We start from the raw sequence: 26,741 nt of genomic DNA on the forward strand, positions 1-26,741 counted from the left end.
CTAATTATGTAAAAGAGCTGAATCCATTTTTGGAAGATGTATTTGACATTAATTCTCAACTTCAATCTCCAACTAGGGGTTTTCAGAATGGCGCCCACTGTGTTGAAAACTTCCTCACTTTAAAGTTTGTTAGTGCCCTCAGAACAGTAAAGTTGGTGGGGTGGGGTGGGGAGAAGAGCTATACACTTGTCATGCAACCAGAAGTATTGACTTGTTCAATTTCATATGATTTTAATCAAAATTATGTGCAACTTTGTCTCATCAGACCCCAGATCCATTTGTTCCTCCTGCCCCCCCCTCTTTCCCCCCGCCCCCCCCCCCCCCCAAACACCATGGCCATGATTTTACTAATGGAGGCGGCTTGAGTGCGGGTCTGCTGCTCAGAGGCTTTCCGACCTGCTCCCGGCAGCCACCTCCCAGAACTTAGGATTTTGTGTTGATTGGCCTCGTTAGGGCCGACGTGCAGGTCCCTCCAGGCAATTGCTTGGAGGCTGTCAGTTTCTCGCGTCTGATGACGCATTGTTTGAAAGAAAATTTAAAGGGGCCATGTCCCCTTTGGGAAAAATGTCAATGGGATGGATTGGTGCTCTGATAGATAGAAAGGGGAGTTGACAGCTTCTGTTCTGAACAAAATTTAATGGACGAAATTGCTGGTCATATTTTTCCAGAAAGATTTTAATGATTTTTTTGTATATATTAATTTATAATTTGACTATGAAATGAAAAAGATGCCAGATTTGTTCCAATCATTGGCTTAGTGATATTAATGCTTTTTTCTCTTAAAGGTGCTGGCTGTTGCAGGAACGGCAGTCCCAATAACTAAGGCTGCACCCAGGTTCAATGAGGGCTCTCTCCATGCTCTTGTTGAGGGAGTTAGAGGACGTCCGGAGCTCCTCTTCCCTGGAAACGGAAGGAGGCGGCCTCCTCAGCAAACCAAGGCAGTTTGGCTGCAAATTGCTGAGGAGGTGAGCTCGAGGTCTGTGTGCAGACGCACGTGGGTTCAGTGTGGCAAAAGGTTTAATGATCTGCTGCGATCACCTAAAGTGTGGCCTCTGTGTTCTGGGAAATGGAAGTTCAAGAGTGAGGGCTCAGGGTGATTTCCATGTAGCATGTTGGTGGTGACACTGAGCGTAAACCACCGTTTATTGGACAGGTGATGCCTGGGGTTTTGAGAATGTCGGACTTATATTCATCTCCATGTGCCAGCCACCTGTGGTTGAAGCGTAAGCTTACGCGAATCTGGCATGGATGAGTGCACCCTTGCCTGACGGCCAGCAATGTGGTCGCCTGCTGCTGGACGTCACTCCCCGTCCTCGTCCTCCATCTCCCTCCGAGGAGGCTGCGTGCTGAGCCACTTGTCCATCCGGCAGCACTAAGCCGCGCTGCTCTTCCTCCGAATCTGACGACCAGGATGAGAGGATGTAAATGGTTCCCATCCCGTTGTTATAGATTTCAGTTGAGGCAAGAAGCTTGCAAGCGCACACTCAAAGTGGCCTGAAATTATTCCCAATCAGTTCAAACAGCAGATGTGTGTCAGCTTGACCAGTCACAAGGTCAGTAGATTTGCAAAATCTTATCCCAAACCGCCAACAACAAAGTTGTTGCATTTGAATGCCAGCCATGTTACAGGAGTGCTTTTAAAGTGCTGCACCAATAATGCCTACAGATCATGTCCTCCACCAACTCGTCTCCTTGCAGCAGGACTGTTTCTGACGAGACGGGAAACAGAAGCCAGAGGCAGGAAAATGGGAAACCTCTGTGAAAATAGGATTATCAAGGCCGTTAACAGGCTCTTAACTACCTGTCCCACCGGTTGGAGTCGGGTCAGTTTGGGAGCAGCTGAACAGACACTCAGGAAAATCGCGTGGGGGCGGGTTGGGTATCTGAAGCCATTTTTTCCGATTTTACCAGCTGACACGCCTCCAAACCCGCCTCTTCAGGGCTGCTAAAATCGAGCCCCATGGCTCTTGCTTCTGCCATGTGCACTCCCAGTATCTCAGCCAAGCAGCTGGAATTCCTGTAGAAGCACAGGCAGGCTTTTTGACCATCAAGGAGTATCCTAGGCAGACCCAATCCTGTCCTCACTTGTTAATCAGCAGTCTTGCCTGGTTAGTAATCTTAAAATATTCTTTGAAATAACCTAAATTGCAATCTGGAAGTGCAATCAGTAGGGGTATCCTGCTAATGTTTGTACTGAGTGTGCTCTCTGTTCCATACAATAATGAGCAAAATATTCTTAACATTTCGGACAGTAATCCAAGCGTTTGTCCCCTATAGTTTTTGGCACTGTGATTGATTTTGTGATCACACATTGACGCAGCTTCAAATCATGCATTTTATGGACCAGTGGAGAACTTGGGGATGTAGACTTTGCAGACAACATCTGCCTCATTATTTGGAAAAATTATATGCCAGTAAGTACTGCACCCTTAAACTGCTATTCCTATATACCTCACATTTCTTCTGCACTCTATAGCTTAGTGTTAGCACTAGAGAGAAAAGAGAACATTTGAACCCTTTATATTATCATACAGAAAATAAATAATACACTTTTTCAAAAATCTATTACAGCTTTTACTTGTACAAATAAGTTTCTGACATTTATTTAATAGGGTGCAGTGAATTGTCAGGAAAATGTTATTGGACCATAAACAATTTAAATTAAGTTTTGTGCTTTGACTGTGTGTCATTTAAAACCTCTTATTTCCAAATGATTTATACTGCTTGAATGAGAAGCAATTGATTTCTTCACAGTAAACTGCATTAGAACTTCTAAAGGGGGAGGGATTCAAATTCCTGGGACATTGGAACCGGTTCTGGGGGAGGTGGGACCAGTACAAACTGGACTGTTTGCACCTGGGCAGGACCGGGACCGATGTCCTAGGGGGAGTGTTTGCTAGTGCTGTTGGGGAGGATTTCAACTAAAATGGCAGGGGGTTGGGAACCTGTGCAGGGAGACAGAGGAAAGGGATGCAAGGATAGAAGCAAAAGACAGGAAGGAGAAAAGCAAAAGTGGAAGTCGGAGAAATCAAGGGTGTAAATCAAATATGGCCGCAGTAAACAATAATTCTAAAAGGTCTGAGTGTTAAAAAAAAACAAGCCTGAAGGCTTTGTGTCTTAATGCGAGGAGCATTCGTAATAAGGTGGATGAATTAGCTGCGCAAATAGAGGTAAACGGATATGATATAATTGGGATTACGGAGGCATGGCTTCAGGGTGACCAAGGCTGGGAATTCAACATCCAGGGGTATTCAATATTCAGGCAAAAAGGAAAAGGCGGTGGGGTAGCATTGCTGGTTAAAAAGGAGATAAACACAATAGTGAGGAAGGATATTAGCTCTGATGATGTGGAATCTGTATGGGTAGAGCTGAGAAATACCAAGGGGCAGAAAATGTTAGTGGGAGTTGTATACAGACCCCCAAACAGTAATGCTGAGGTTGGGGATGGCATTAAACGGGAAATTAGAGATGCGTGCAATAAGGGCACAGCAGTTATCATGGGTGACTTTAATCTACACATAGATTGGTCTAACCAAATTAGTAACAATACTCTGGAAGAGGAATTCCTAGAGTGTATACGGGATGGTTTCCTGGACCAATATGTCGAGGAACCAACTAGAGGTCAGGCCATTTTAGACTGGGTATTATGTAATGAGAGGATTAATTAGCAATCTTGCTGTGCGAGGCCCCTTGCGGAGGAGCGTTAATAATATGATAGAATTCTTCATTAGGATGGAGAGTGAAGTAGTTGATTCAGAGACTTGGGTACTGAATTTAAATAAAGGAAACTACAATGGTATGAGGCCCAAGCTGGCTAGGATGGATTGGGGAATGTTACTTAAAGGGTTAACGGTGAATAGGCAATGGTAAATATTTAAAGATCGCATGGATGAACTATAGAATTTGTTCATCCCTGTTTGGCATAAAAATAAAACAAAAAAGGTGACTCAACCGTGGCTAACAAGGGAAATTAGGGATAGCATAAGATCCAAGGAGAGGACATATAAATTGGCCAGAAAAAGCAGCAAACCTGAGGATTGGGAGCAGTTTAGGATTCAGCAAAGGAGGACAAAGGGATTAATTAAGAGGGGGGGGGGAAATAGAGTATGAGAGTAAGTCTTCAGGGAACATAAAAACTGACTGTAAAAGCTTCTATAGATATGTGAAGATAAAACGATTGGCAAAGTCAAGCGTAGGTCCCTTGCAGTCAGAATCAGGGGGATTTATAATGGGGAACAAAGACATGGCAGGCCAATTAAATACATACTTTGTGTGATAAAAATGATAACTTCCGGGAAGTTATGTCATCACTTCCTGTGAACTATGAACTATGAACTGTGTACATACCTCACGTCCTGTTGGACTGGTATAAATACTGGTCTGTTCAGTATTGTAAGAGGCTTCTACCAGAGGCATGGTAAAGACCTCTCGTGTATATAGTGTGTTTATAAGTTACTTAAAGCTTACTTTAAAGTTACTTGATGGTAAGTCTCCTTTTTCTTACATCAATTTAAGTAACTTAGTATTTACACTGACAAATACTAGACCTTCAGACAAACTCGGAAGTTAAGGATCCAGGGAACCACCCATCATGGAGAAAATCCTTAGACCTATTCGTCTGGACTTGGACCCGAATACACCAGCAGCTGGCAGGGTATGGAAGCATTGGTATCGTACTTTTGAGAATTTTCTGGATGAATGTAAAGCGGATGCTCCTGCTAAATTGAAGATACTTGTCAATTATGTGACCCCAAAAGTGTTCGAATATGTTGATGAATGGGATAATTACGAAGAGGTGACTCGGGCACTTAAGAAACTGTATGCGAAGACCCCAAATGAGGTCTATGCTAGACATCTACTGGCCACAGCCCGACAAGGGCCAGGGGAATCAATTGACGAATTCCTGCAAGAACTTCGCAGGCTCAGCGTAGATTGTAACTTTCAGGCAGCCTCAGCTGAGCTGTACCGCCAAGAAATGATTCGTGATGCTTTCATCTGCGGGATTGCCTTTCCATTTATACGCCAGCGTCTACTAGAAAGTAAAACACTTGAGCTACAAAAAGCTTTTGACCTAGCTTGTTCACTGGATTTGGCAAAGAGAAATGCAGACCTCTATCAGCTGCCCAGATCTCGATCTGCTGCTGTAGCTGCAACCAGACAATTCAAGCGGTCTCAGGTGAACCCTATCATGGGAGAATCTAATTCTGATAATTCTGATGAAGAAGAGGAGGACGACCCCACTTTAGCAGCCTCTTGGCAATCTAGGAAGGAATGCTTCTTTTGTGGAGATGCTTTTCACCCTAGGAAAACCTGCCCTGCTCGCAATGCAATCTGCAGTTATTGCGGGAAAAAAGGACACTTTGCTAAAGTTTGCCTATCAAGGGCCTCTACGAGGGCCAATCCAGCTAAGGCCTACCGAACTGCCCCAATTAGGGCCTATCGAGATGCTCCAGCTAGGACCTATCAAGCTTCCTCTCGAGCTCTCTCCCGAAGAAGCACACCGAGAGTTTTAGCCACTCTCTGTGCAATGACACCAATTACAGCTGCTTGCCCACAGAACCTGTCTCATGCAGCCACAAAAATTTCAATTAAAGGGCATACCTTAGATGCCTTAATTGACTCAGGAAGTACTGATAGTTTCATTAAGGAACAGATTGTTGCGAAATTGAAACTACATGTCTTCCCATCGGACCAGGCAATTGCGATGGCCCAGTCATCACTTAATACCAGAATCTCCGGCTTTTGTGTTGTTGATATGACACTTCATGGTCGTATGTATCCCTCCACCCGACTTTCGGTGCTCAAGGACTTATGTAGTGATCTCCTCTTAGGGCTGGACTTCCAAAAACAGCATAAGAAACTCACCATTGAGTTTGGTGGATCCAAACCCGGACTTACTATTTCTAATATACCGCCTAAATTACCATTTTGTGCATTATCAGCAGCTTCACTTGATGAACCCTCATTATTTGCCAGTATTCCGCCTCAATGCCAACCGATAATAACGAAATCGCGGCGCTTTAATCAGGAAGACCAATCTTTTATTGCGGCTGAAATCTCTCGACTTCTAGCAGAGGATATCATTGAACCATGTTCGTCGCCCTGGCGGGCTCAAGTCGTCATTGTCAAGAACCCTCTAAAACCTCACAAACAGCGACTATGCATCGATTATTCGCAAACCATCAATCAATATACCGACTTGGACGCCTACCCATTGCCACGCATTGATGATATGGTTAATAAACTGGCCGAATACAAAGTGTTCTCAACTTACGATTTAAAAAGTGCCTATCATCAGTTACCCTTGAAGGTCTCGGATAAGCAGTACACAGCCTTTGAGGCTAATGGACGGCTGTACCAATTTCGTCGCCTCCCATTCGGGGTTACTAATGGAGTGGCTGTCTTTCAACGGGCAATGGATGGCCTGGTTAAGCAGGAAAACCTAAGGGACACTTTTCCCTATCTTGATAACATTACCATTGCAGGTCACGATCAACAGGAACACGACTCCAACCTCCAAAAATTTCGGGATGCCCTCCATCGCCGTAATTTGACCCTGAATGAATCCAAATCTGTTGAGTCGCAACCGACCATCAACATCCTTGGCTACTGCGTAGGCAATGGTATCATTAAGCCAGACCCAGAAAGACTTCGCCCACTCCAAGAGCTCCCGTCACCTAAGAATCCGGCTTCTTTACGTCGGGCTCTCGGTCTGTTTGCATACTACGCTAAATGGATTCCTCATTTTTCGGACAAAATCCAACCCTTGCTGCATGCTAGATCATTTCCACTGGGAACAGCGGCTGTTGCAGCCTTTAACCTTCTCAAAAAACAGTTGGAGAAAGCGGCTCTTCACTCCATCGATGAGAATCTCCCTTTCGTGGTTGAATGTGATGCCTCGGAGGTGGCGATCTCGGCTACTCTGAATCAGGAAGGTCGTCCTGTAGCATTTATGTCCAGGACCTTACAAGGTGCCGAGCTACATTATCCTCCGGTTGAGAAAGAAGCCACAGCCATCATAGAGGCAGTACGGAAGTGGAACCATTTTCTAGCTCGCCAGCACTTTACATTGATCACGGACCAACGATCAGTCGCCTTCATGCTCGATAATCGAAAGCGAACCAAAATTAAGAATAATAAAATACAACTTTGGAGGATGGAACTGGCCTCTTTTGGTTATACCATTCTCTATCGGCCTGGCAAGGAGAATGTGGCCCCGGACACCCTCACACGGGCATTCTGCTCCACTATGTCGTCCTCCACTCTCATGGATGTCCACAATGGTTTGTGTCATCCTGGCGTTACGCGCATGCTACATTTTGTACGATCACGGAATCTCCCTTTTTCCACTGGAGATGTAAAGAAAATATGCTCAGAATGCCGGCTTTGTGCGGAATTAAAACCTCAGTTCTTCCGCCCCTCAGATGGTATACTCATACATGCAACCCAACCGATGCAACGACTTGGCATCGATTTTAAGGGCCCAGTGCCCTCTTCAACTCGGAACACATATTTGCTCACCATGATCGACGAATATTCACGTTTTCCGTTTGCCTTCCCCTGCTCCAATATGCTGGCATCCACAGTAATCTGCTGCCTTGAGCAGGTATTTTCTCTCTGTGGCATGCCGGCTTATATTCACTCCGATCGGGGTCCATCCTTTATGTCAAGGGAACTCAAGGACTACCTCTCAGAACGGGGAATTGCTACAAGCAAAACAACACCATACCATCCCATCGGAAATGGGCAGGTAGAGAGGTATAACGGTATCATCTGGAATTCCGTACGTCTCGCTTTAAGATCTCGGGGCCTACCAGACCAGCAATGGGAAACTGTGCTTCCGGATGCATTGCACTCTATACGGTCCCTGCTTTCTACAGCCACAAATACTACACCTCATGAGCGGTTCTTTGGATTCCAGCGTCGCTCATCTCATGGGACATCACTCCCGTCATGGCTAACTACTCCTGGACCTGTATTACTCCGAAGATACGTTCGGACGTCTAAAAATGACCCTCTTGTAGACGAGGTCGAACTAACCGATGCCAACCCCACCTATGCAAACATAGGATATTCCGACGGCCGAGAATCTACCGTATCATTACGGGATCTGGCTCCCTGCCCACCAGGACCTAGTGGGACATCGGGTGATGGCATTTCACCAGGAAACTCTTGGGACCTATCGGGTACCCCTCTCCAGGATCCTGATCGGACACCAACTAGCTTGGTGCCGGTAGAACCCCGTGCTCAAGGTTGCGACCCTCCCAGTACCGCGCATGAAAGTGCTGATCCGCCACAGACCAGCTCTGCACCTCCCTCTGAACAGAGGCAGTCCGACTTTGAACCTATTGGGGCTCGTACTCGAAGCCATGATCTCCCCGACCCTTCACAGGGCAATCCAGGCCACACAGACTCTGACCAATGGCCAACCGCATGTAAGCGGACCAGCGACCCTCTACGACGGGAATCCAAACGGGTGCGACTCTTCCTTGTTCGGCGGCTGCGGACCAAAAGGTAGACCACAGCCTCCTAATCCTGCAGGAGGGAAGAATGTGATAAAAATGATAACTTCCGGGAAGTTATGTCATCACTTCCTGTGAACTATGAACTATGAACTGTGTACATACCTCACTTCCTGTTGGACTGGTATAAATACTGGTCTGTTCAGTATTGTAAGAGGCTTCTACCAGAGGCATGGTAAAGACCTCTCGTGTATATAGTGTGTTTATAAGTTACTTAAAGCTTACTTTAAAGTTACTTGATGGTAAGTCTCCTTTTTCTTACATCACTTTGGTTCTGTCTTCACAAAGGAGGACACAAAAACTCCCAGAGATGTCGGGGAACATAGGGTCTAATGAGAGGGAGGAACTGAATGAAATCAGTATTTGTAGGGAAATGGTGTTAGGGAAATTGACGGGATTGAAGGCCGATAAATCCCCAAGGCCTGATAATCTACATCCTAAGGTACTTAAGGAAGTGGCCCTGGAGATAGTAGATGCATTGCTGGTCATCTTCCAACATTCGATGGAATCTGGAGCAGTACCCATGGATTGGAGGGTAGCTAATGTAACCCCACTATTTAAAAAAGGTGGAATTATAGACCGGTAAGCCTGACCTCGTTAGTGGGGAAAATGCTAGAGTCCATTATAAAAGATGTAATAGCAGAGCACTTGGAAAACAGTGACAAGATCGGACAAAGTCAACATGGATTTACAAAAGGTAAATCATGCTTGACTAATCTACTGGAATTTTTTGAGGATGTAACTGGTAGAATAGATAAAGGAGAACCAGTGGATGTGGTGTATTTGGACTTTCAGAAGGCTTTCGATAAGGTCCCGCATAAGAGACTAGCGTGCAAAGGTAAAGCACATGGGATTGGGGGTAAGGTACTGACTTGGATAGAAAACTGGTTGGCAGACAGGAAGCAAAGAGTTGGAATAAACTGATCTTTTTCCGAGTGGATGGCAGTGACTAGTGGGGTACCACAGGGATCGGTGCTAGGACCCCAGTTATAATGATCTAGACGAGGGAACTAGATGTAATATCTCCAAGTTTGCAGACGACACAAAGTTGGGTGGGCGTGTGTGCTGTGAGGAGGATGCAGAGAAACTCCAGTACGATTTGGACAGGTTGGGCGATATGGCAGATGCAGTATAATGTGGATAAATGCGAGGTTATCCACTTTGGTGGCAAAACCAGGAAGGCAGATTATTATCTGAACAGCAATAGATTGGGAAAAGGGGAAGTGCAACGAGACCTGGGTGTCCTTGTGCACCAGTCGCATGCAGGTGCAGCAGGCGGTTAAGAAGGCAAATGTTATGCTGGCCTTCATAGCAAGAGGATTCGAGTACAAGAGCAAGGATGTCTTGCTGCAGTTGTACAGGGCCTTGGTGAGACCACACCTTGAGTATTGTGTGCAGTTTTGGTCGCCTTATCTGAGGAAGGATATTCTTGCCATGGAGGGAGTGCAGCGAAGATTCACCAGACTGATACCTGGGATGGCAGGAATGACATATGAAGAGAGATTGGGTCGATTAAGCTTATTCGCTAGAGTTTAGAAGAATGAGAGGGGATTCTCATTGAAACTTATAAAATTCTAACAGGACTAGATGCAGGAAGGCTGTTCCCAATGGCGGGGGTGTCCAGAACCAGGGGTCACAGTCTAAGGATAAGGGGTAAGCCATTTAGGACTGAGATGAGGAGGAATTTCTTCACCCAGAGAGTGGTGAACCTGTGGAATTCTCTACCACAGAAGACAGTTGAGGCCAATTCATTAAATATATTCAAGAAGGAGTTAGATATATTTCTTAAGGCTAAGGGGATCAAGGGATATGGGGAGAAAGCAGGAACAGGGTACTGAATTTGGATGATCAGCCATGATTGCATTGAATGGCGGAGCAGGCTCGAGGGGCCAAATGGCCTACTCCTGCTCCTATCTTCTATGTTTCTATGTAAACCATTCAGTCTCCATGTTCTATTTTTTTTTTAGAAACTCTTTTTTCTGTTTCCACACCATGGTGAGATCCTAATATTAGCTATGTCAAGAATTATTGGCACTCACTTAAGTCCTTTCAATTTGCAACATAACTCATTCAAGCACTCTGCTGTGCCTCTCCCCCCAACATTTTAAACTTAGAATTGCATCTCAGTGATTTTTTCTGCTGCAATTCTAGCATTAATCTTCCTACTGGCATTTAAGCAGCTAAAAATGGTCAACTTACCAGCACTAAGCACAAGTGAGCTTCCCACCACATGTTCAGCCAAGACTACTCTATCCATTAGGGCATTGATTTGCAGCATTATCTGGAGCTGAGTGGGAAGAATCGTGGTTCCAGTGACCTATCTCCCATCCAGATCCCATTAATAAGCCAGGCTGGATGGTCATTCATCAACAGTTTCCAAGAGTACCATGGAGCTGTCTTCTTCGGGTATCCGGGATACTGACTCTCTTGCCATAGAGGCTTGACTGAGTTCCAATTGGCTATTGCTTGGAATGTACCATCTCAGGACTACTTTGACATGAAAGAGGCCTTGCTTACCATCTGCCCCATCTCATTTATTTTCTCCCCTTTCCACCCTCTGGCCCCCACCCCCCACCTGCTGCCTTTCCCAAGAAGAACAGTCAATACTTGGTCATTAGTCAAAAGACAAGCATGGGTTTCAGTCCTCACTGGGCAGACCGCAAATACAGGACCAGGAACTCCTCACAAACAGCATGGTAAACAGCACATCTCACCGTAAGAAATTTGTGTGTACTGCCACCATTCTCTTGACCACAGCATGAACCTATACTATATCTCGTGTGTGTATAGGTGCAGTGCTTCAGCATCATCTGCGTGCCTCTCTGCAGACCAATCATGTTTAGGCACCAGGCCTTGGATATATGAGCAAGTGTGCTCACACCTGGTCTCCAGATAACTCCTTGTAGTAGCTGTTGTATCAAGTCTCAGTTTTCTCATCAGCTATATGATGGATGTCCATTTTCAACTTGCTGGAAGGTCCTATGCTTGTCAAAGATTTAACAAGTTAGCAACAGAGTGTTCTTTTTGTGCTTGGCACATTAGGTATATGTGAATGATTTAGTTTTCAGACCTTTTTTGTGAAATGTCAGTCAGGCCATCTTGTCTTGCAGGTGGCTGGACTTTATTCACCCTCACCATGGTTTGCATCTGCTCTTCAAACTATCAATGCTGATTTTCCTCTATGTACCTATTACTGAGAAGGCAGCAAAGAATAAAAATACCATGTCTGTCTTGTAGTACAAAAATGTCACCATTGTGGCCACCCAGGAGCTAGCCATTTTTCAGAGGTGAAGTAATTCAGACTGACCCAATATAAAAGATTGACAGATAAAACAATAAAAATCTACTATAACCTGCACAATCTCTGATTGTTGGCTTTGCACAGGACCTGTGTAATAATGTATTGGTGCATAATGTTCCCTGATCTGTGTTTAGTCCACCCCGCCAAGAACCTAAAACAGCCAACCCAGCTCATGAAGCACCACTCGTTGACGAACTGATGCTGTTGTATTAGGAAAATGTATGAATTCTCCTCTTGCTCTTGATGCAGTTGGATATTGTGGACCACGTGATGCTAGTGTAATCTCTTCCTGGTGCCTAGAAAGAGGTTGTAGCCTAACAGTTGTAGCTACAGTTTACCTTTACTGTCTTGAGTAGCTATGTGGAATGATAATTCCAGGTTGTCGTTTCAGCATACAACAGATGTCAGTGAGCACTTCCCTGGTAAGATAGAGCCAATACGGACACAAGGTCAGGTTCTGGTTCTGGTTCTTGGCCTATAAAACATGATCTCTTTTCAATCCCGCCTGCAATGAGAAAGGGCTAATCAATAATCTGTGGTAAAGGGGCCTTTAGGGACAAGTGACCATAATATGATTGAATTTTATATTAAGTTTGAGAGTGATGTAGTCCAATCTGAAACTAAGGTCTTCAATCTAAACAGAGGAAACTACAAGGATATGAGGGACAAGTTGGCCATGGTAGATTGGGAGACTACACTAAAAGGTATGAAGGTGGACATACAATGGCTAACATTCAAGGAAATAATGCATAATTTGCAACAAACATATATTCCTCTAGGGCATTAAAAACCCAAAAAGAAAAGTGATCCAACCATGGCTAACAAAATAAATTAAAGCTAGTATTAAGTCAAAGGAGGAAGCTTATGAAGTTGCCAGAAAAAGCGGTCAACCTGAGGATTGGGATCATTTTAGAAATCAACAAAGGGGGACCAAGAAACTGATAAAGGGAAAATGGAATAGGAGCACAAACTAGTGAAAAATATAAAAACGGATTGTAAAAGCTTCTATAGGTATGCGAAAAGGAAAAGACTGGCGAAGGTAAATGTCGGTCCTTTACAGTCAGAGACGGGAGAATTTATAATGGGGAATGAGGAAATGGCAGAGAAATTAAATAAATACTTTGTTTCTGTCTTCCTGGAGGAAGACATAAAAAACCTCCCAGAAATACGAGAAAACGAAGGGTGTGGCGAGAATGAGGAACTTAAAGAAATTATTAGTAAAAAAAAAAAGTACTAGCAAAATTAATGGGACTAAAAGTTGATAAATCCCAAGGACTGGATGACCTACATCCTAGGGTTTTGAAAGAGGTGGCCATTGGGATAGTGGATGCATTGGTTGTCAAAATTCTATAGATTCTGGAACAGTTCCTGCAGATTGGAGGATAGCAAATGTAACCCCGCTATTTAAGAAAGGAGGGAGAGAGAAAACTACAGACAGGTTAGCCTCACATCAGTAGTTGGGAAAATGCTGAAATCTATTATAAAGGATGCAGTAACTGGGCACTTAGAAACTAATAGTAAGATTGGGCAGAGTCAACATGGATTTATGAAAGGGAAGTCCTGTTTGACAAACCTATTGGAGTTCTTTGAGGATGTAACTGGTGCAGTAGACAAAGGGGAACCGGTAGATGTGGTGTATTTGGATTTTCAGAAGACCTTTGATAAGGTCCCACACAAGAGGTTGGTGAACAAAATTGGGCACATGGAATTGGGGGTAATATACTAGCATGGATTGAGAATTGGTTAACAGACAGAAAACAAAGAGTAGGGATAAACGAGTCTTTTTCAGGATGGCAGGCTGTGACTAGTGGGGTACCGCAAGAATCGGTGCTTGGGCCCCAGCTATTCATAATCTATATCAAAGATTTGGATGAGGGGACTAAATGTAACATTTCCAAATTTGCTGATGACACAAAGCTAGGTGGCAGTGTCAGTTGAGAAGAGGATGTGAAGAGGCTTCAAGGGGATCTCAACAGGCTCAGTGAGTGGGCGAGAACATGGCAGATGGATTATAATGTGGATAAATGTGAAGTTATCCACTTTGGTAGAAAAGGCAGAGTATTTCCTCAATGGTGAAAGATTGGGGAATGCAGATGCTCAAAGGGACCTGGGTGTCCTTGTACATGAGTCACTGAAAGTGACTGTGCAGGTGCAGTAAGCCATTAGGAAGGCAAATGGTATGCTGGCCTTCATTAAAAGAGGATTTGAGTACGGGAGTAAAGAAGTCTTACTTCAATTATATTGGGCCTTGGTGAGACCACACCTGGAGTACTGTGTACAATTTTGGTCTCCTTACCTAAGCAAGGATATACTTGCCATAGAGGGAGTGCAACGAAGGTTCACGAGATTGATTCCTGCGATGGCGGGACTGTCGTATGAGAAGGGATTGAGTAAACTAGGCCTGTATTCTCTTGAATCCAGAAGAATGAGAGGGGATCTCATTGAAGCATGCAAAATTATTACAGGGCTTGATAGGGTGGATGCTGGGAGAATGTTTCCCTTGGCTAGGGAGTCTAGAACCAGGGGCCACAGCCTCAGGATAAAGGGTAGGCCATTCAGGACTGAGCTGAGAAGAAATTTCTTCACAGAGAGGTTGGTGAATCTTTGGAATTTTCTACCCCAGAGGGCTGTGGAGGCTCAGTCACTGGGTATATTCAACACAGAAGTCAATAGATTTCTGACTAGTAATGGCATCAAGGGATATGGCGATAGGGCCGGTGAATGGAGTTGAGGCAGATGATCAGCCATTGAATGACGGAGCAGGCTCGAATGGCCTACTCCTGCTCCTATGTCTTATGTTCTTATGCTGACACTTAGCATCAGCAGCCAAAGTGAATACCAACTCCTGAGGTCTGTTTGAACTCGGAAGCTTGGTAAGGGGGTTTACATAGAATTACAACACAGAAACAGACCATTCTGCCCATCCAGTCTGTAGTGGTGTTTGTCCTCCACATGAGCAGCAGTCCTAATGTCATTTCCCTGCCCTCCTCCCATATCATTTTACCCACCTTCCTTTCATCACCTATCTAACTTATTCTTAAATGTCGGCACTGTCTCTGCTTCACTCACTAACTCTGCTAATGCCTTCCACAGTTTCACAATCCTCTCTGTAAAAATGTTTCTCCTGCTCTCATCCTAAATCTCTTACATTTAATCTTATATCTACGTCCTCTCATTTTAGATTGCTCAATGACTGGAAACAGTTTGTTTCTATCTGCTCTGGCCCATTCCATCAGAATTTTAAACACCTCTATCAAATCTACCAAGTACACATGAGGGATTGAACCTCAAATCATTGGATTCATATAACTCCGAGATAGCTTGTATTTTTTTTTAATGGACCTGTTTTGAAATAGTTTTGGGTACATATTGTGTTTTGAAGTTAATAATTGGGGGAAAAATTGCTATTTTTTGTGCCCACAGGCCCGCTTACCATGTGTACGCGTCAAGTACCTCTTCTTTTCATGGCTTGCAGTGTTTGTTGGGAGTTGGGTGGTGTATGTCCAGTACTCCACTCATACAGAATTGTGCCGGGCCCATGACTGCAAGAAAATAATTGTAAGTATTAATATTTGTGTTCGAGTTATTGATATGGTATCTGCTATTGTGTTCAAATGAATTACATTTAATAAATTTAAAAGGTAAATGAATATGTTGTGCTTCACTATATGATTTTATCATCCTGTATATTATTTCAAATGCTAAACTAAAGATTCCTCATGGTAACAGAGTATTTGCATTATAATATAACATCTTGACTATGAAATGTAAAGATTGGGTGGAAACATCTTTTGAAATGCAGATTGTGCAGTGGTAGCTTCTCTGCCGTTTATCACTAAAATACAAAACCCCGGTTCAGGCAGATTTATGTTTCAATTTTACGCCTTTATAATGTGTCTCCAGTCTTCCAGTGTTAACAGCCACGAGGCCCCTGTCTGCCTAACAGGTACTTGTTCATGTTTGTTCGTTCATCGCAGTGCTCATATGCGTGGATCTAATACATGTCCTTATTGTAGCTGCCTCAGTCCTTGTAAATAAGTGGGCCCCACGCATTTCCATGTTGGAATATAAACAGAAGATACGATACTTTAAACAGCAAAAGTCACGTGAAAATTGGATAGCGATGATGTTTACTATTGTAAGCAGGATGCTGTGATTCACTTTTAACCACTCCAAGTATCAAGGCGACTTCTCTACTGCTGAACATGGCTGCATCGTGTCATTCCCTGAATAAGAAGACTTGCTTTCCTGTCTGCCCAGTGTGGCTGCATAAAGGCAGTCTATTCGCTGGCCAACAACGCCATCATTGAAGGCTGCACAGCAGCTCAGAAATGGAGCACTAAGTCCATTTCTCCAAAGAAACTACGGACTTTGCGCTTTTGTGTATTTCAGTTGTTCCTGAAGCCTCTGTAGCAGTTTAAATGGTGTGTTGCCTCCCTAGTGCAAGGGTCGAGGATGTCTCAGAGCGGCTGCAGAACATCTTGGAAGGGGAGGGTGAACAGCCAGTTGTCGTGGTGCATATAGGTACCAACGATATAGGTAAAAAGCGGGATGAGGTCCTAAAAGCGGAATATAGGGAGTTAGGAGGTAAATTTAAAAAATAGGACCTCAAAGGTAGTAATCTCAGGATTGCTACCAGTGCCACATGCTAGTCAGAGTAGAAATAGAAGGATATTTCAGATGAATACGTGGCTAGAGGAATGGTGCAAGGGGGAGGGATTCAAATTCCTGCGACATTGGAACTGGTTCTGGGGGAGGTGGGACCAGTTCAAACTGGACGGTTTGCACCTGGGCAGGGCCAGGACCGATGTCCTAGGGGGAGTGTTTGCTAGTGCTCTGGGGGAGGGTTTAAACTAAAATGGCAGGGGGTTGGGAACCTGAGCAAGGGGACAGAGGAAAGGGAAACGAGGATAAAAGCAAAAGATAGGAAGGCGAAAAACAAAAAGTGGCAGTCAGAGAAATCAACGGTTTAAATCAACATGGCCACAGTAAATAATTCTAATAGGTATAAGAGTGTTAAAAAAACAAGCCTGAAGGCTTTGTGTCTTAATGCGAGGAGCATTCATAATAAGGTGGATGAATTAGCTGCGCAAATAGAGGTAAACGAATATGATTTGATTGGGATTACGGAAACATGGCTCCAGGGTGGCCAAGGCTGGGAACTCAACATCCAGAGGTATTCAATATTCAGGAAAGATAGGCGAAAAGGAGGTGAGGTAGCATTGCTAGTTAAAGAAGGGATTAACACAATTGTAAGGAAGGATATTAGCTCTGATGATGTGGAATCTGTATGGGTAGAACTGAGAAATACCAAGGGGCAGAAAACGTTGGTGGGAGTGGTATATAGACCTCCAAACAGTAATGCAGAGGTTGGGGATGGCATTAAAAGGGAAATTAGAGAAGCGTGCAATAAGGGCACAGCAGTCATCATGGGTGACTTTAATCTACATATAGATTGGGCTAACCAAATTAGTAACAATGCTGTGGAGGAGGAATTCCTGGAGTGTATACGGGATGGTTTCCTGGACCAATATGTCGAGGAACCAACCAGAGATCAGGCCATCTTAGACTGGGTATTATGTAATGAGAAAGGATTAATTAGCAATCTTGTTGTACGAGGCCCCTTGGGTCGGAGCGATCATAATATGATCGAATTCTTCATTAAGATGGAGAATGAAGTACTCGACTCGGAGACTAGGGTCCTAAATTTAGATAAAGGAAACTACAATGGTCTGAGGCGCGAGTTGGGTAGGATTGATTGGGGAATGTCACTCAAAGGGTTGACGGTGGATAGGCAATGGCAAACATTCAAAGACCGCATGGATGAACTACAGAATATGTTCATCCCAGTTTGGCATAAAAATAAAACAAAAAAGGTGACTCAACCGTGGCTAACAAGGGAAATTAGGGATAGCATAGGATCCAAGGAGAGGACATATAAATTGGCCAGAAAAAGCAGTAAACTTGAGGATTGGGAGCAGTTTAGGATTCAACAAAGGAGGACAAAGGGATTAATTAAGAAAGAGAAAATAGAATATGAGAGTAAGCTATCAGGGAACATAAAAACTGACTGTAAAAGCTTTTGTAGATATGTGAAGAGAAAAAGATTGGTGAAGTCAAGCGTAGGTCCCTTGCAGTCAGAATCAGGGGAATTTATAATGGGGAACAAAGAAATGGCAGACCAATTAAATACATATTTTGGTTCTGTCTTCACAAAGGAGGAGACAAATAACCTCCCAGAGATGTTGGGGAACATAGGGTCTGATGTAAGGGAGGAACTGAAAAAAAATCAGTATTTGTAGGGAAATGGTGTTAGGGAAATTGATGGGATTGAAGGCCGATAAATCCCCAGGGCCTGATAATCTACATCCTAGGGTACTTAAGGAAGTGGCCCTAGAAAAAGTTGATGCTTTGCTGATCATCTTCCAGCATTCGATGAAATCTGGAACAGCACCCATGGATTGGAGGGTAGCTAATGTTACCCCACTATTCAAAAAAGGTGGTAGAGAGAAAACGGGGAATTACAGACCGGTAAGCCTGACATCGGTAGTGGGGAAAATGCTAGAGTCCATTATAAAAGATGTAATAGCAGAGCACTTGGAAAACAGTGACAGGATCGGACAAAGTCAACATGGATTTACAAAAGGTAAATTGTGCTTGACTAATCTACTGGAATTTTTTGAGGATGTAACTGGTAAAGTAGATAAGGGAGAACCAGTGGATGTGGTGTATTTGGACTTTGAGAAGGCTTTCGATAAGGTCCCGCACAAGAGATTAGCGTGTAAAGTTAAGGCACATGGGATTGGGGGCAAGGTATTGATTTGGATAGAGAACTGGTTGGCAGACAGAAAGCAAAGAGTTGGAATAAATGGGTCTTTTTCCAAGTGGCAGGCAGTGACTAGTGGGGTACCACAGGGATCGGTCCTTGGACCCCAGCTATTCGCAATATATATTAATGATCTAGACAAGGGAACTAGATGTAATATCTCCAAATTTGCAGACGACACAAAGCTGGGTGGGCGTGTGTGCTGTGAGGAGGATGCCGAGAAACTCCAGGATGATTTGGACAGGTTGGGTGATTGGGCAAAAGCATGGCAGATGCAATATAATGTGGATAAATGCGAGGTTATCCACTTTGGTGGCAAAAACAGGAAGGCAGATTATTATCTGAATGGCAATAGATTGGGAGAAGGGGAAGTGCAAAGAGACCTGGGTGTTCTTGTGCACCAGTCGCTGAAGGTAAGCATGCAGGTGCAGCAAGTGGTTAAGAAGGCAAATGGCATGTTGGCCTTCATAGTGAGAGGGTTTGAGTACAGGAGCAAGGATGTCTTGCTGCAGTTATACAGGGCCTTGGTGAGACCACATCTTGAGTATTGTGTGCAGTTTTGGTCGCCTTATCTGAGGAAGGATGTTCTTGCCATGGAAGGAGTTCAGCGAAGATTCACCAGTCTGATACCTGGATGGCAGGAATGACGTATGAGGAGAGATTGGGTCGATTGGGCTTGTACTCGCTGGAGTTTAGAAGAATGAGAGGGGATCTCATTGAAACTTATAAAATTCTGACAGGACTAGACAGACTCGATGCAGGAAGGATGTTCCCGATGGTCGGGGAGTCCAGAACCAGGGGTCACAGTCTAAGGATAAGGGGTAGGCCATTTAGGACAGAAATGAGGAGGAATTTCTTCACCCAGAGAGTGGTGAACCTGTGGAATTCTCTACCACAGAAGGCAGTAGAGGCCAATAGATTAAATATATTCAAGAAGGAGTTGGATATATTTCTTAAGGCTAAAGGGATCAAGGGGTATGGGGAGAAAGCAGGGACCGGGTACTGAATTTGGATGATCAGCCATGATCGCGTTGAATGGCGGAGCAGGCTCGAGGGGCCGAATGGCCTACTCCTGCTCCTATCTTCTATGTTTCTATGTAAATGCATTGATGTGTTCTGTGATCATACTTCTGACCAGCAGGCTTGACAATGTTGTGGTAAGAACATAACATAAGAAATAGGAGCAGGAGTAGGCCAATCGGCCCCTCGAGCCTGCTCCACCATTCAATAAGATCATGGCTGATCTGATCCTAACCGCCAATCCACTATCACAGAACCATCTCCTGAATCTAACTGAATTAGACACACGAAATAGGAGCAGGATCAGGCTACATGGGCCCGCTCCGCTACCCACAGGGCCATGACCGATCCGAACCTAGACTCATGTCCAAATTCCTGCCCGCTCCCCGTAACCCTTTATTCCCTTTTACTTCTAGGAAACTGTCTATTTCTGTTTTAAATTTATGTAATGATGTAGCTTCTACAGCTTTTTGGGGCAGCATATTCCATGGACCTACCACCCTCTGAGTGAAGTAGTTCCTCCTCATCTCAGTTTTGAAAGAGCAGCCCCTTATTCTAAGATTATGCCCCCTAGTTCTAGTTTCACCCATCATTTGGAACATCCTCACCGCATCCACCCGATCAAGCCCCTTCACAATCTTATATGTTTCAATAAGATCGCCTCTCATTCTTCTGAACTCCAATGAGTAGAGTCCCAATCCACTCAACCTCTCCTCATATGTCCATCCCCTCATCCCCGGGATTAACCGAGTGAACCTTCTTTGTACTGACTCGAGAGCAAGTATGTCCTTTCTTAAGTATGGACACCAAAATTGTATGCAGTATTCCAGGTGAGGTCTCACCAATACCTTGTACAACTGAAGCAATACCTCCCTATTTTTATATTCTATCCCCCCTAGCAATGAAAGCCAACATTCCATTGGCCTTCTTAATCACTTGCTGCACCTGCATACTAACCTTTTTGAGTTTCGTGCACCAGGACCCCCAGATCCCTTTGTACTTCAGTACTTTCCAGTTTCTTGCCATTAAGATAATAACATGCTCTACGATTTTTCCTGCCAAAGTGCATAACCTCACACTTTCCAGTATTGTATTCCATCTGCCAAATCTCTGCCCACTTACTTAGCCTGTCTATGTCCCCTTGCAGGTTTTTTATGTCCTCCTCACTCACTACTTTCCCTCCCATCTTAGTATCATCTGCAAACTTTGATATGTTACGCTCGGTCCCCTCCTCCAAATCGTTAATATAGATTGTAAAGAGTTGGGGACCCAGCACTGACCCCTGCGGAACACCACTAGTTACTGATTGCCAGTCTGAGAATGAACCATTTATCCCAACTCTCTGCCTTCTGTTAGATAGCCAATCCTCTATCCATGCCAGAATATAACCCCCAATCCCGTGATTTTTTATCTTAAGCATTATAGATTCATGACGAAGTTCAACACCGCCTTCAGTGTGCCAGTGCAGCCTTCGGTCGCCTGTGGAAGAGAGTGTTTGAAGACCAGGACCTCAAACCCGCCACCAAGCTCATGGTCTATGGAGCAGCAGTGATACCTGCCCTCCTGTATGCCTCAGAGACATGGACCATGTACAGCAGGCATCGCAAAGCACTGGAGAGGTACCACCAACGCTGCCTCCGCAAGATCCTGCAAATCCATTGGCAGGATAGGCAAACCAACGTCAAGTGTTCTCGCTCAGGCCAACATCCCCAGCATCGAAGCTTTGACCACACGCGATCAGCTCCGATGGACATGTCACATCGTCCGCATGCCCGATACGAGACTCCCAAAACAAGCGCTTTACTCAGCTCCGACACGGCCAGAGAGCCCCAGGTGGGCAGAGGAATTGCATCAAGGACACCCTCAAAGCCTACTTGGAAAAAGTGTAACATCCCCAGCGACACCTGGGAATCTCTGACCCAAGACTGCACAAAGTGGAGGAGAAGCATCCGGGAAGGCGCCGAACACCTCGATTCTCTTCTCTGGGAGCAAGCGGAAGCCAAGCACAAACAGTGGAAGGAGCGCATGTCAACCCAAGCACCCCACCCAGCCGCCCCTTCAACCACTGTCTGCCCCACCTGTGACCGAGACTGTAGGTCCCGCATTGGACTCATCAGTCACCTGAGAACTCATTTTTAGTGTGGAAGCAAGTCATCCTCGGTTCCAAGGGACTGCCTAAGAAGAGAAGAGATTCATGTGTCAACCTGAGGCCTTTCCTTCCAAATAGCAACAGGCGCGAGGGTTCTGCTTCACCTCCAACAAATCCACATCAAAACTCTCCAGCGAAAGTGCAACTTCAGTGAAATATTAACAATGTTCAGAAGGTTGTTTAACTACACCGATCCGAAGCCGAACAATACAGACCATAACTCACTATCACTATGGAGAAAATTCATATGAGCATTCGGAGTGCTTAGCATTTTGGGAGCTCTGAGAGAAACCCCAGGAGGTTTCAAATCCTTTTCCGCTATGTAAATATAATCTTGAATAGTTCCTGTTTCCAGTTCCAGTATCCTCTTCTGCTAGCATTGTAACACTTGATTAAGCTGTTCCCACAAATGCAGGTTTTTTTCTCTCTCTCGCTGGTTCACAACAGTCTGTTGCCCTCCAAATTTGGACGTATTTGCCAGCAATTCAGGTAAGTTTGCTTTATTATTTTCTTTATTACATTGCATTGCACGTTACTTTTCTGAATTAGGTTGAATTGTTGGAAAACCTTGTAATAGATGGGAAAGTTTGCAATAATTTCCATGTTTCTGCCACTTTGCAATTTGCTAAACATCTTGCCACACGCGTATGTTCTTAAATGCAGTAAGTGTCCATTTATGTATGTCAATTAGGTTATAAAATGTTGACAAAAGTCATGTCCTTGAATTTAATTTCTAACAACTGCTTGTTTATTTATGCACGTGTTCTATTTCTATCCGAAGGTTAATCAGCACAATATCGCCACAACCTGGGGACCATCTGGAGCAATAAGGAAGCACAGTGCCTACTTGATATTTGGATTTAGGGCATAAATCAGCATGCATTTGCTGTGCACAATGGCATACTTAGAATTTTCCAGCAAAATGTAGCAGTCCATTTGCCTACCTAGCTGCATCAAAGATGTTACAGGCAGTGCTGGTGCCATAACAGGCCGGAATCAACCAGGTATTGCACAGGGGGCACTGCTATCGAACGCAGCCTACAGGAAGGACGAAGAGCCAAGAGTTGCACAGTTGTTGGTTTACCTACTCAAATATGTCCTGCAGTCGTCCATGTCTCCATAGTTGCCAAACCACACAATTCCTTATTAGAAGGAACGTCAGTCACACTGCTCAGTCTATTGAGAGTGAAGGATGCGAAGATGGTAACACTGGATTGGGCACAGGGCCAGCCCAGGAGATGGAAACCACTCAAGAAAGAGCATCATAAATCACCATGCTCTCCAAGTTCCAGATCCATAGTAAGGGACCACATTCACAACAAACAGGTGGTACCACGTATTCATTCATCCTACACACACTACCATCTATTATGGCTGAAGGGGGGGCTATATTTATGCAATTATTCTCACTTTCCCCAAGTATTACACGGGAGGCGCTACAATCTAATGTAACCTACAGCAAGGATGAAGAGCAAGAAGGAGTCGAAGACTTCCACCCAGTTTGCCAGTCAAGCGTAAAATGTGGGAAATTGTCGGAAAGCTGCTGCAATCGGGACATAATGGTACACTCGGGAACAAGGAATAGTAAACTCGGGAACAAGGAATGGGAACAAGGAATGGTACACTCGGGAACAAGGAATAGTACACTCGGGAACAAGGAATGGGAACAAGGAATGGTACACTCGGGAACATGGAATGGGAACAAGGAATGGTACACTCGGGAACAAGGAATGGGAACAAGAAATGGTACACTCGGGAACAAGGAATGGGAGCAAGGAATGGTACACTCGGGAACAAGGAATGGTACACTCGGGAACAAGGAATAGTACACTCGGGAACAAGGAATGGGAACAAGGAATGGTACACTCGGGAACATGGAATGGTACACTCGGGAACAAGGAATGGGAACAAGGAAGGTTACACTCGGGAACAAGGAATGGTACATTCGGGAACAAGGAATGGTACATTCGGGAACAAGGTATGGGAACAAGGAATGGTACACTCGGGAACAAGGAATGGTACATTCGGGAACAAGGAATGGTACATTCGGGAACAAGGTATGGGAACAAGGAATGGTACACTCGGGAACAAGGAATGGTACACTCGGGAACAAGGAATGGTGCATTCGGGAACAAGGTATGGGAACAAGGAATGGTACACTCGGGAACAAGGAATGGTACACTCGGGAACAAGGAATGGGAGCAAGGAATGGTACACTCGGGAACAAGGAATGGTACACTCGGGAACAAGGAATAGTACACTCGGGAACAAGGAATGGGAACAAGGAATGGTACACTCGGGAACATGGAATGGTACACTCGGGAACAAGGAATGGGAACAAGGAAGGTTACACTCGGGAACAAGGAATGGTACATTCGGGAACAAGGAATGGTACATTCGGGAACAAGGTATGGGAACAAGGAATGGTACACTCGGGAACAAGGAATGGTACATTCGGGAACAAGGAATGGTACATTCGGGAACAAGGTATGGGAACAAGGAATGGTACACTCGGGAACAAGGAATGGTACACTCGGGAACAAGGAATGGTGCATTCGGGAACAAGGTATGGGAACAAGGAATGGTACACTCGGGAACAAGGAATGGTACACTCGGGAACAAGGAATGGGAACAAGGAATGGTACACTCGAACAAGGAATGGTACACTCGAACAAGGAATGGGAACAAGGAATGGTACACCCGGGAACAAGGAATGGTACACTCGGGAACAAGGAATGGGAACAAGGAATGGTACACCCGGGAACAAGGAATGGGAACAAGTTATGGTACACTCGGGAACAAGGAATGGTACACTCGGGAACAAGGAATGGTACACTCGGGAACAAGGAATGGGAACAAGGAATGGTACATTCGGGAACAAGGTATGGGAACAAGGTATGGGAACAAGGAATGGTACACTCGGGAACAAGGAATGGTACACTCGGGAACAAGGAATGGTACACTCGGGAACAAGGAATGGTACATTCGGGAACAAGTTATGGTACACTCGAACAAGGAATGGTGCATTCGGGAACAAGGTATGGGAACAAGGAATGGTACACTCGGGAACAAGGAATGGGAACAAGGAATGGTACACTCAGGAACAAGGAATGGTACACTCGGGAACAAGGAATGGGAACAAGGAATGGTACACTCGAACAAGGAATGGTACACTCGGGAACAAGGAATGGCACACTCGGGAACAAGGAATGGGAACAAGGAATGGTACACTCAGGAACAAGGAATGGTGCATTCGGGAACAAGGTATGGGAACAAGGAATGGTACACTCGGGAACAAGGAATGGGAACAAGGAATGGTACACTCAGGAACAAGGAATGGTACACTCGAACAAGGAATGGGAACAAGGAATGGTACACCTGGGAACAAGGAATGGTACACCTGGGAACAAGGAATGGTACACTCGGGAACAAGGAATGGGAACAAGTTATGGTACACTTGGGAACAAGGAATGGGAACAAGGAAGGTTACACTCGGGAACAAGGAATGGTACATTCGGGAACAAGGAATGGTACATTCGGGAACAAGGAATGGTACATTCGGGAACAAGGAATGGGAACAAGTTATGGTACACTCGAACAAGGAATGGTACACTCGGGAACAAGGAATGGTACACTCGGGAACAAGGAATGGGAACAAGGAATGGTACACCTGGGAACAAGGAATGGTACACCTGGGAACAAGGAATGGTACACTCGGGAACAAGGAATGGGAACAAGTTATGGTACACTTGGGAACAAGGTATGGGAACAAGGAAGGTTACACTCGGGAACAAGGAATGGTACATTCGGGAACAAGGAATGGTACATTCGGGAACAAGGAATGGTACATTCGGGAACAAGGAATGGGAACAAGTTATGGTACACTCGAACAAGGAATGGTACACTCGGGAACAAGGAATGGTACACTCGGGAACAAGGAATGGGAACAAGGAATGGTACACTCGGGAACAAGAAATGGGAACAAGGAATGGTACACTCGGGAACAAGGAATGGGAACAAGGAATGGTACACTCGGGAACAAGGAATGGGAACAAGGAATGGTACACTCGGGAACAAGGAATGGTACACTCGGGAACAAGGAATGGGAACAAGGAATGGTACACTCAGGAACAAGGAATGGTACACTCGGGAACAAGGAATGGGAACAAGGAATGGGAACAAGGAATGGTACACTCGGGAACAAGGAATGGGAACAAGGAATGGTACACTCGGGAACAAGGAATGGGAACAAGTTATGGTACACTCGGGAACAAGGAATGGTACACTCGAACAAGGAATGGGAACAAGGAATGGGAACAAGGACTGTTGCACTCGGAAACAAGGAATGTTACACTCGGGAACAAGGAATGGGAACAAGTTATGGTACACTCGGGAACAAGTTATGGTACACTCGGGAACAAGGAATGGTACACTCGGGAACAAGGAATGGGAACAAGGACTGTTGCACTCGGAAACAAGGAATGTTACACTCGGGAACTAGGAGTGGTACACTCGAACAAGGAAATGCTGGTCAGCCGCTAACCATGCGGCTATTGAAGCTCGGGACATCAGATCTCTAGCATATATGAGGAAGGATGAGTGACTTATTAACACCATTGGTGACCCAAACACGGAGCACGCACCTTGAAGTGTATCAGTATTTTAAATCTACGCATCACAACCTCTACCACCTATGCTCCCAAATTTGCACTGAATGTTGCACTGTAGTGTGTCGCTGTTCTACATGTTTACAACTGTTTGAATTTTGCTGTTTCCTTTTTTAGCTGTTTCAAAAGAACATTTTAGTGGCAGTTGTAATGTTTTCACTTTCTGTTACTCTTATGCAGATTGGAGAGTATGTGTGTCTCGGGACAGTGCAGCACTGTTCAAAGGGGAGACAGCCATGCCTTGCACATCAGGGAT

The 26,741-nt window shown here is 44.8% G+C and overlaps 1 protein-coding gene across 2 annotated transcripts in view; it reads left to right on the top strand.

Annotated features, from left to right (window-relative positions):
* LOC147122325 (divergent protein kinase domain 1A-like) overlaps positions 1 to 26,741 on the top strand; it is a 109,380-nt gene that overhangs the window by 67,031 nt on the left and 15,608 nt on the right. Inside the window, exons 2-3 of one of the 2 annotated variants that reach the window (XM_085983317.1) lie at positions 2,278 to 2,414; positions 15,247 to 15,381. In XM_085983317.1, coding sequence (XP_085839443.1) covers positions 2,409 to 2,414; positions 15,247 to 15,381 — 141 coding nt within the window. In that variant the 5' untranslated portion in view covers positions 2,278 to 2,408. The remainder of the gene's footprint in view (positions 1 to 2,277; positions 2,415 to 15,246; positions 15,382 to 26,741) is intronic. The other variant, XM_085983315.1, reaches the window with a different exon arrangement.

The sequence above is a fragment of the Somniosus microcephalus genome, chromosome 3 (genome assembly GCF_052327205.1).
Source record: "Somniosus microcephalus isolate GS21.2 chromosome 3, FLI_Smic_1.0, whole genome shotgun sequence".
Taxonomy (NCBI): Eukaryota; Metazoa; Chordata; class Chondrichthyes; order Squaliformes; family Somniosidae; genus Somniosus; species Somniosus microcephalus.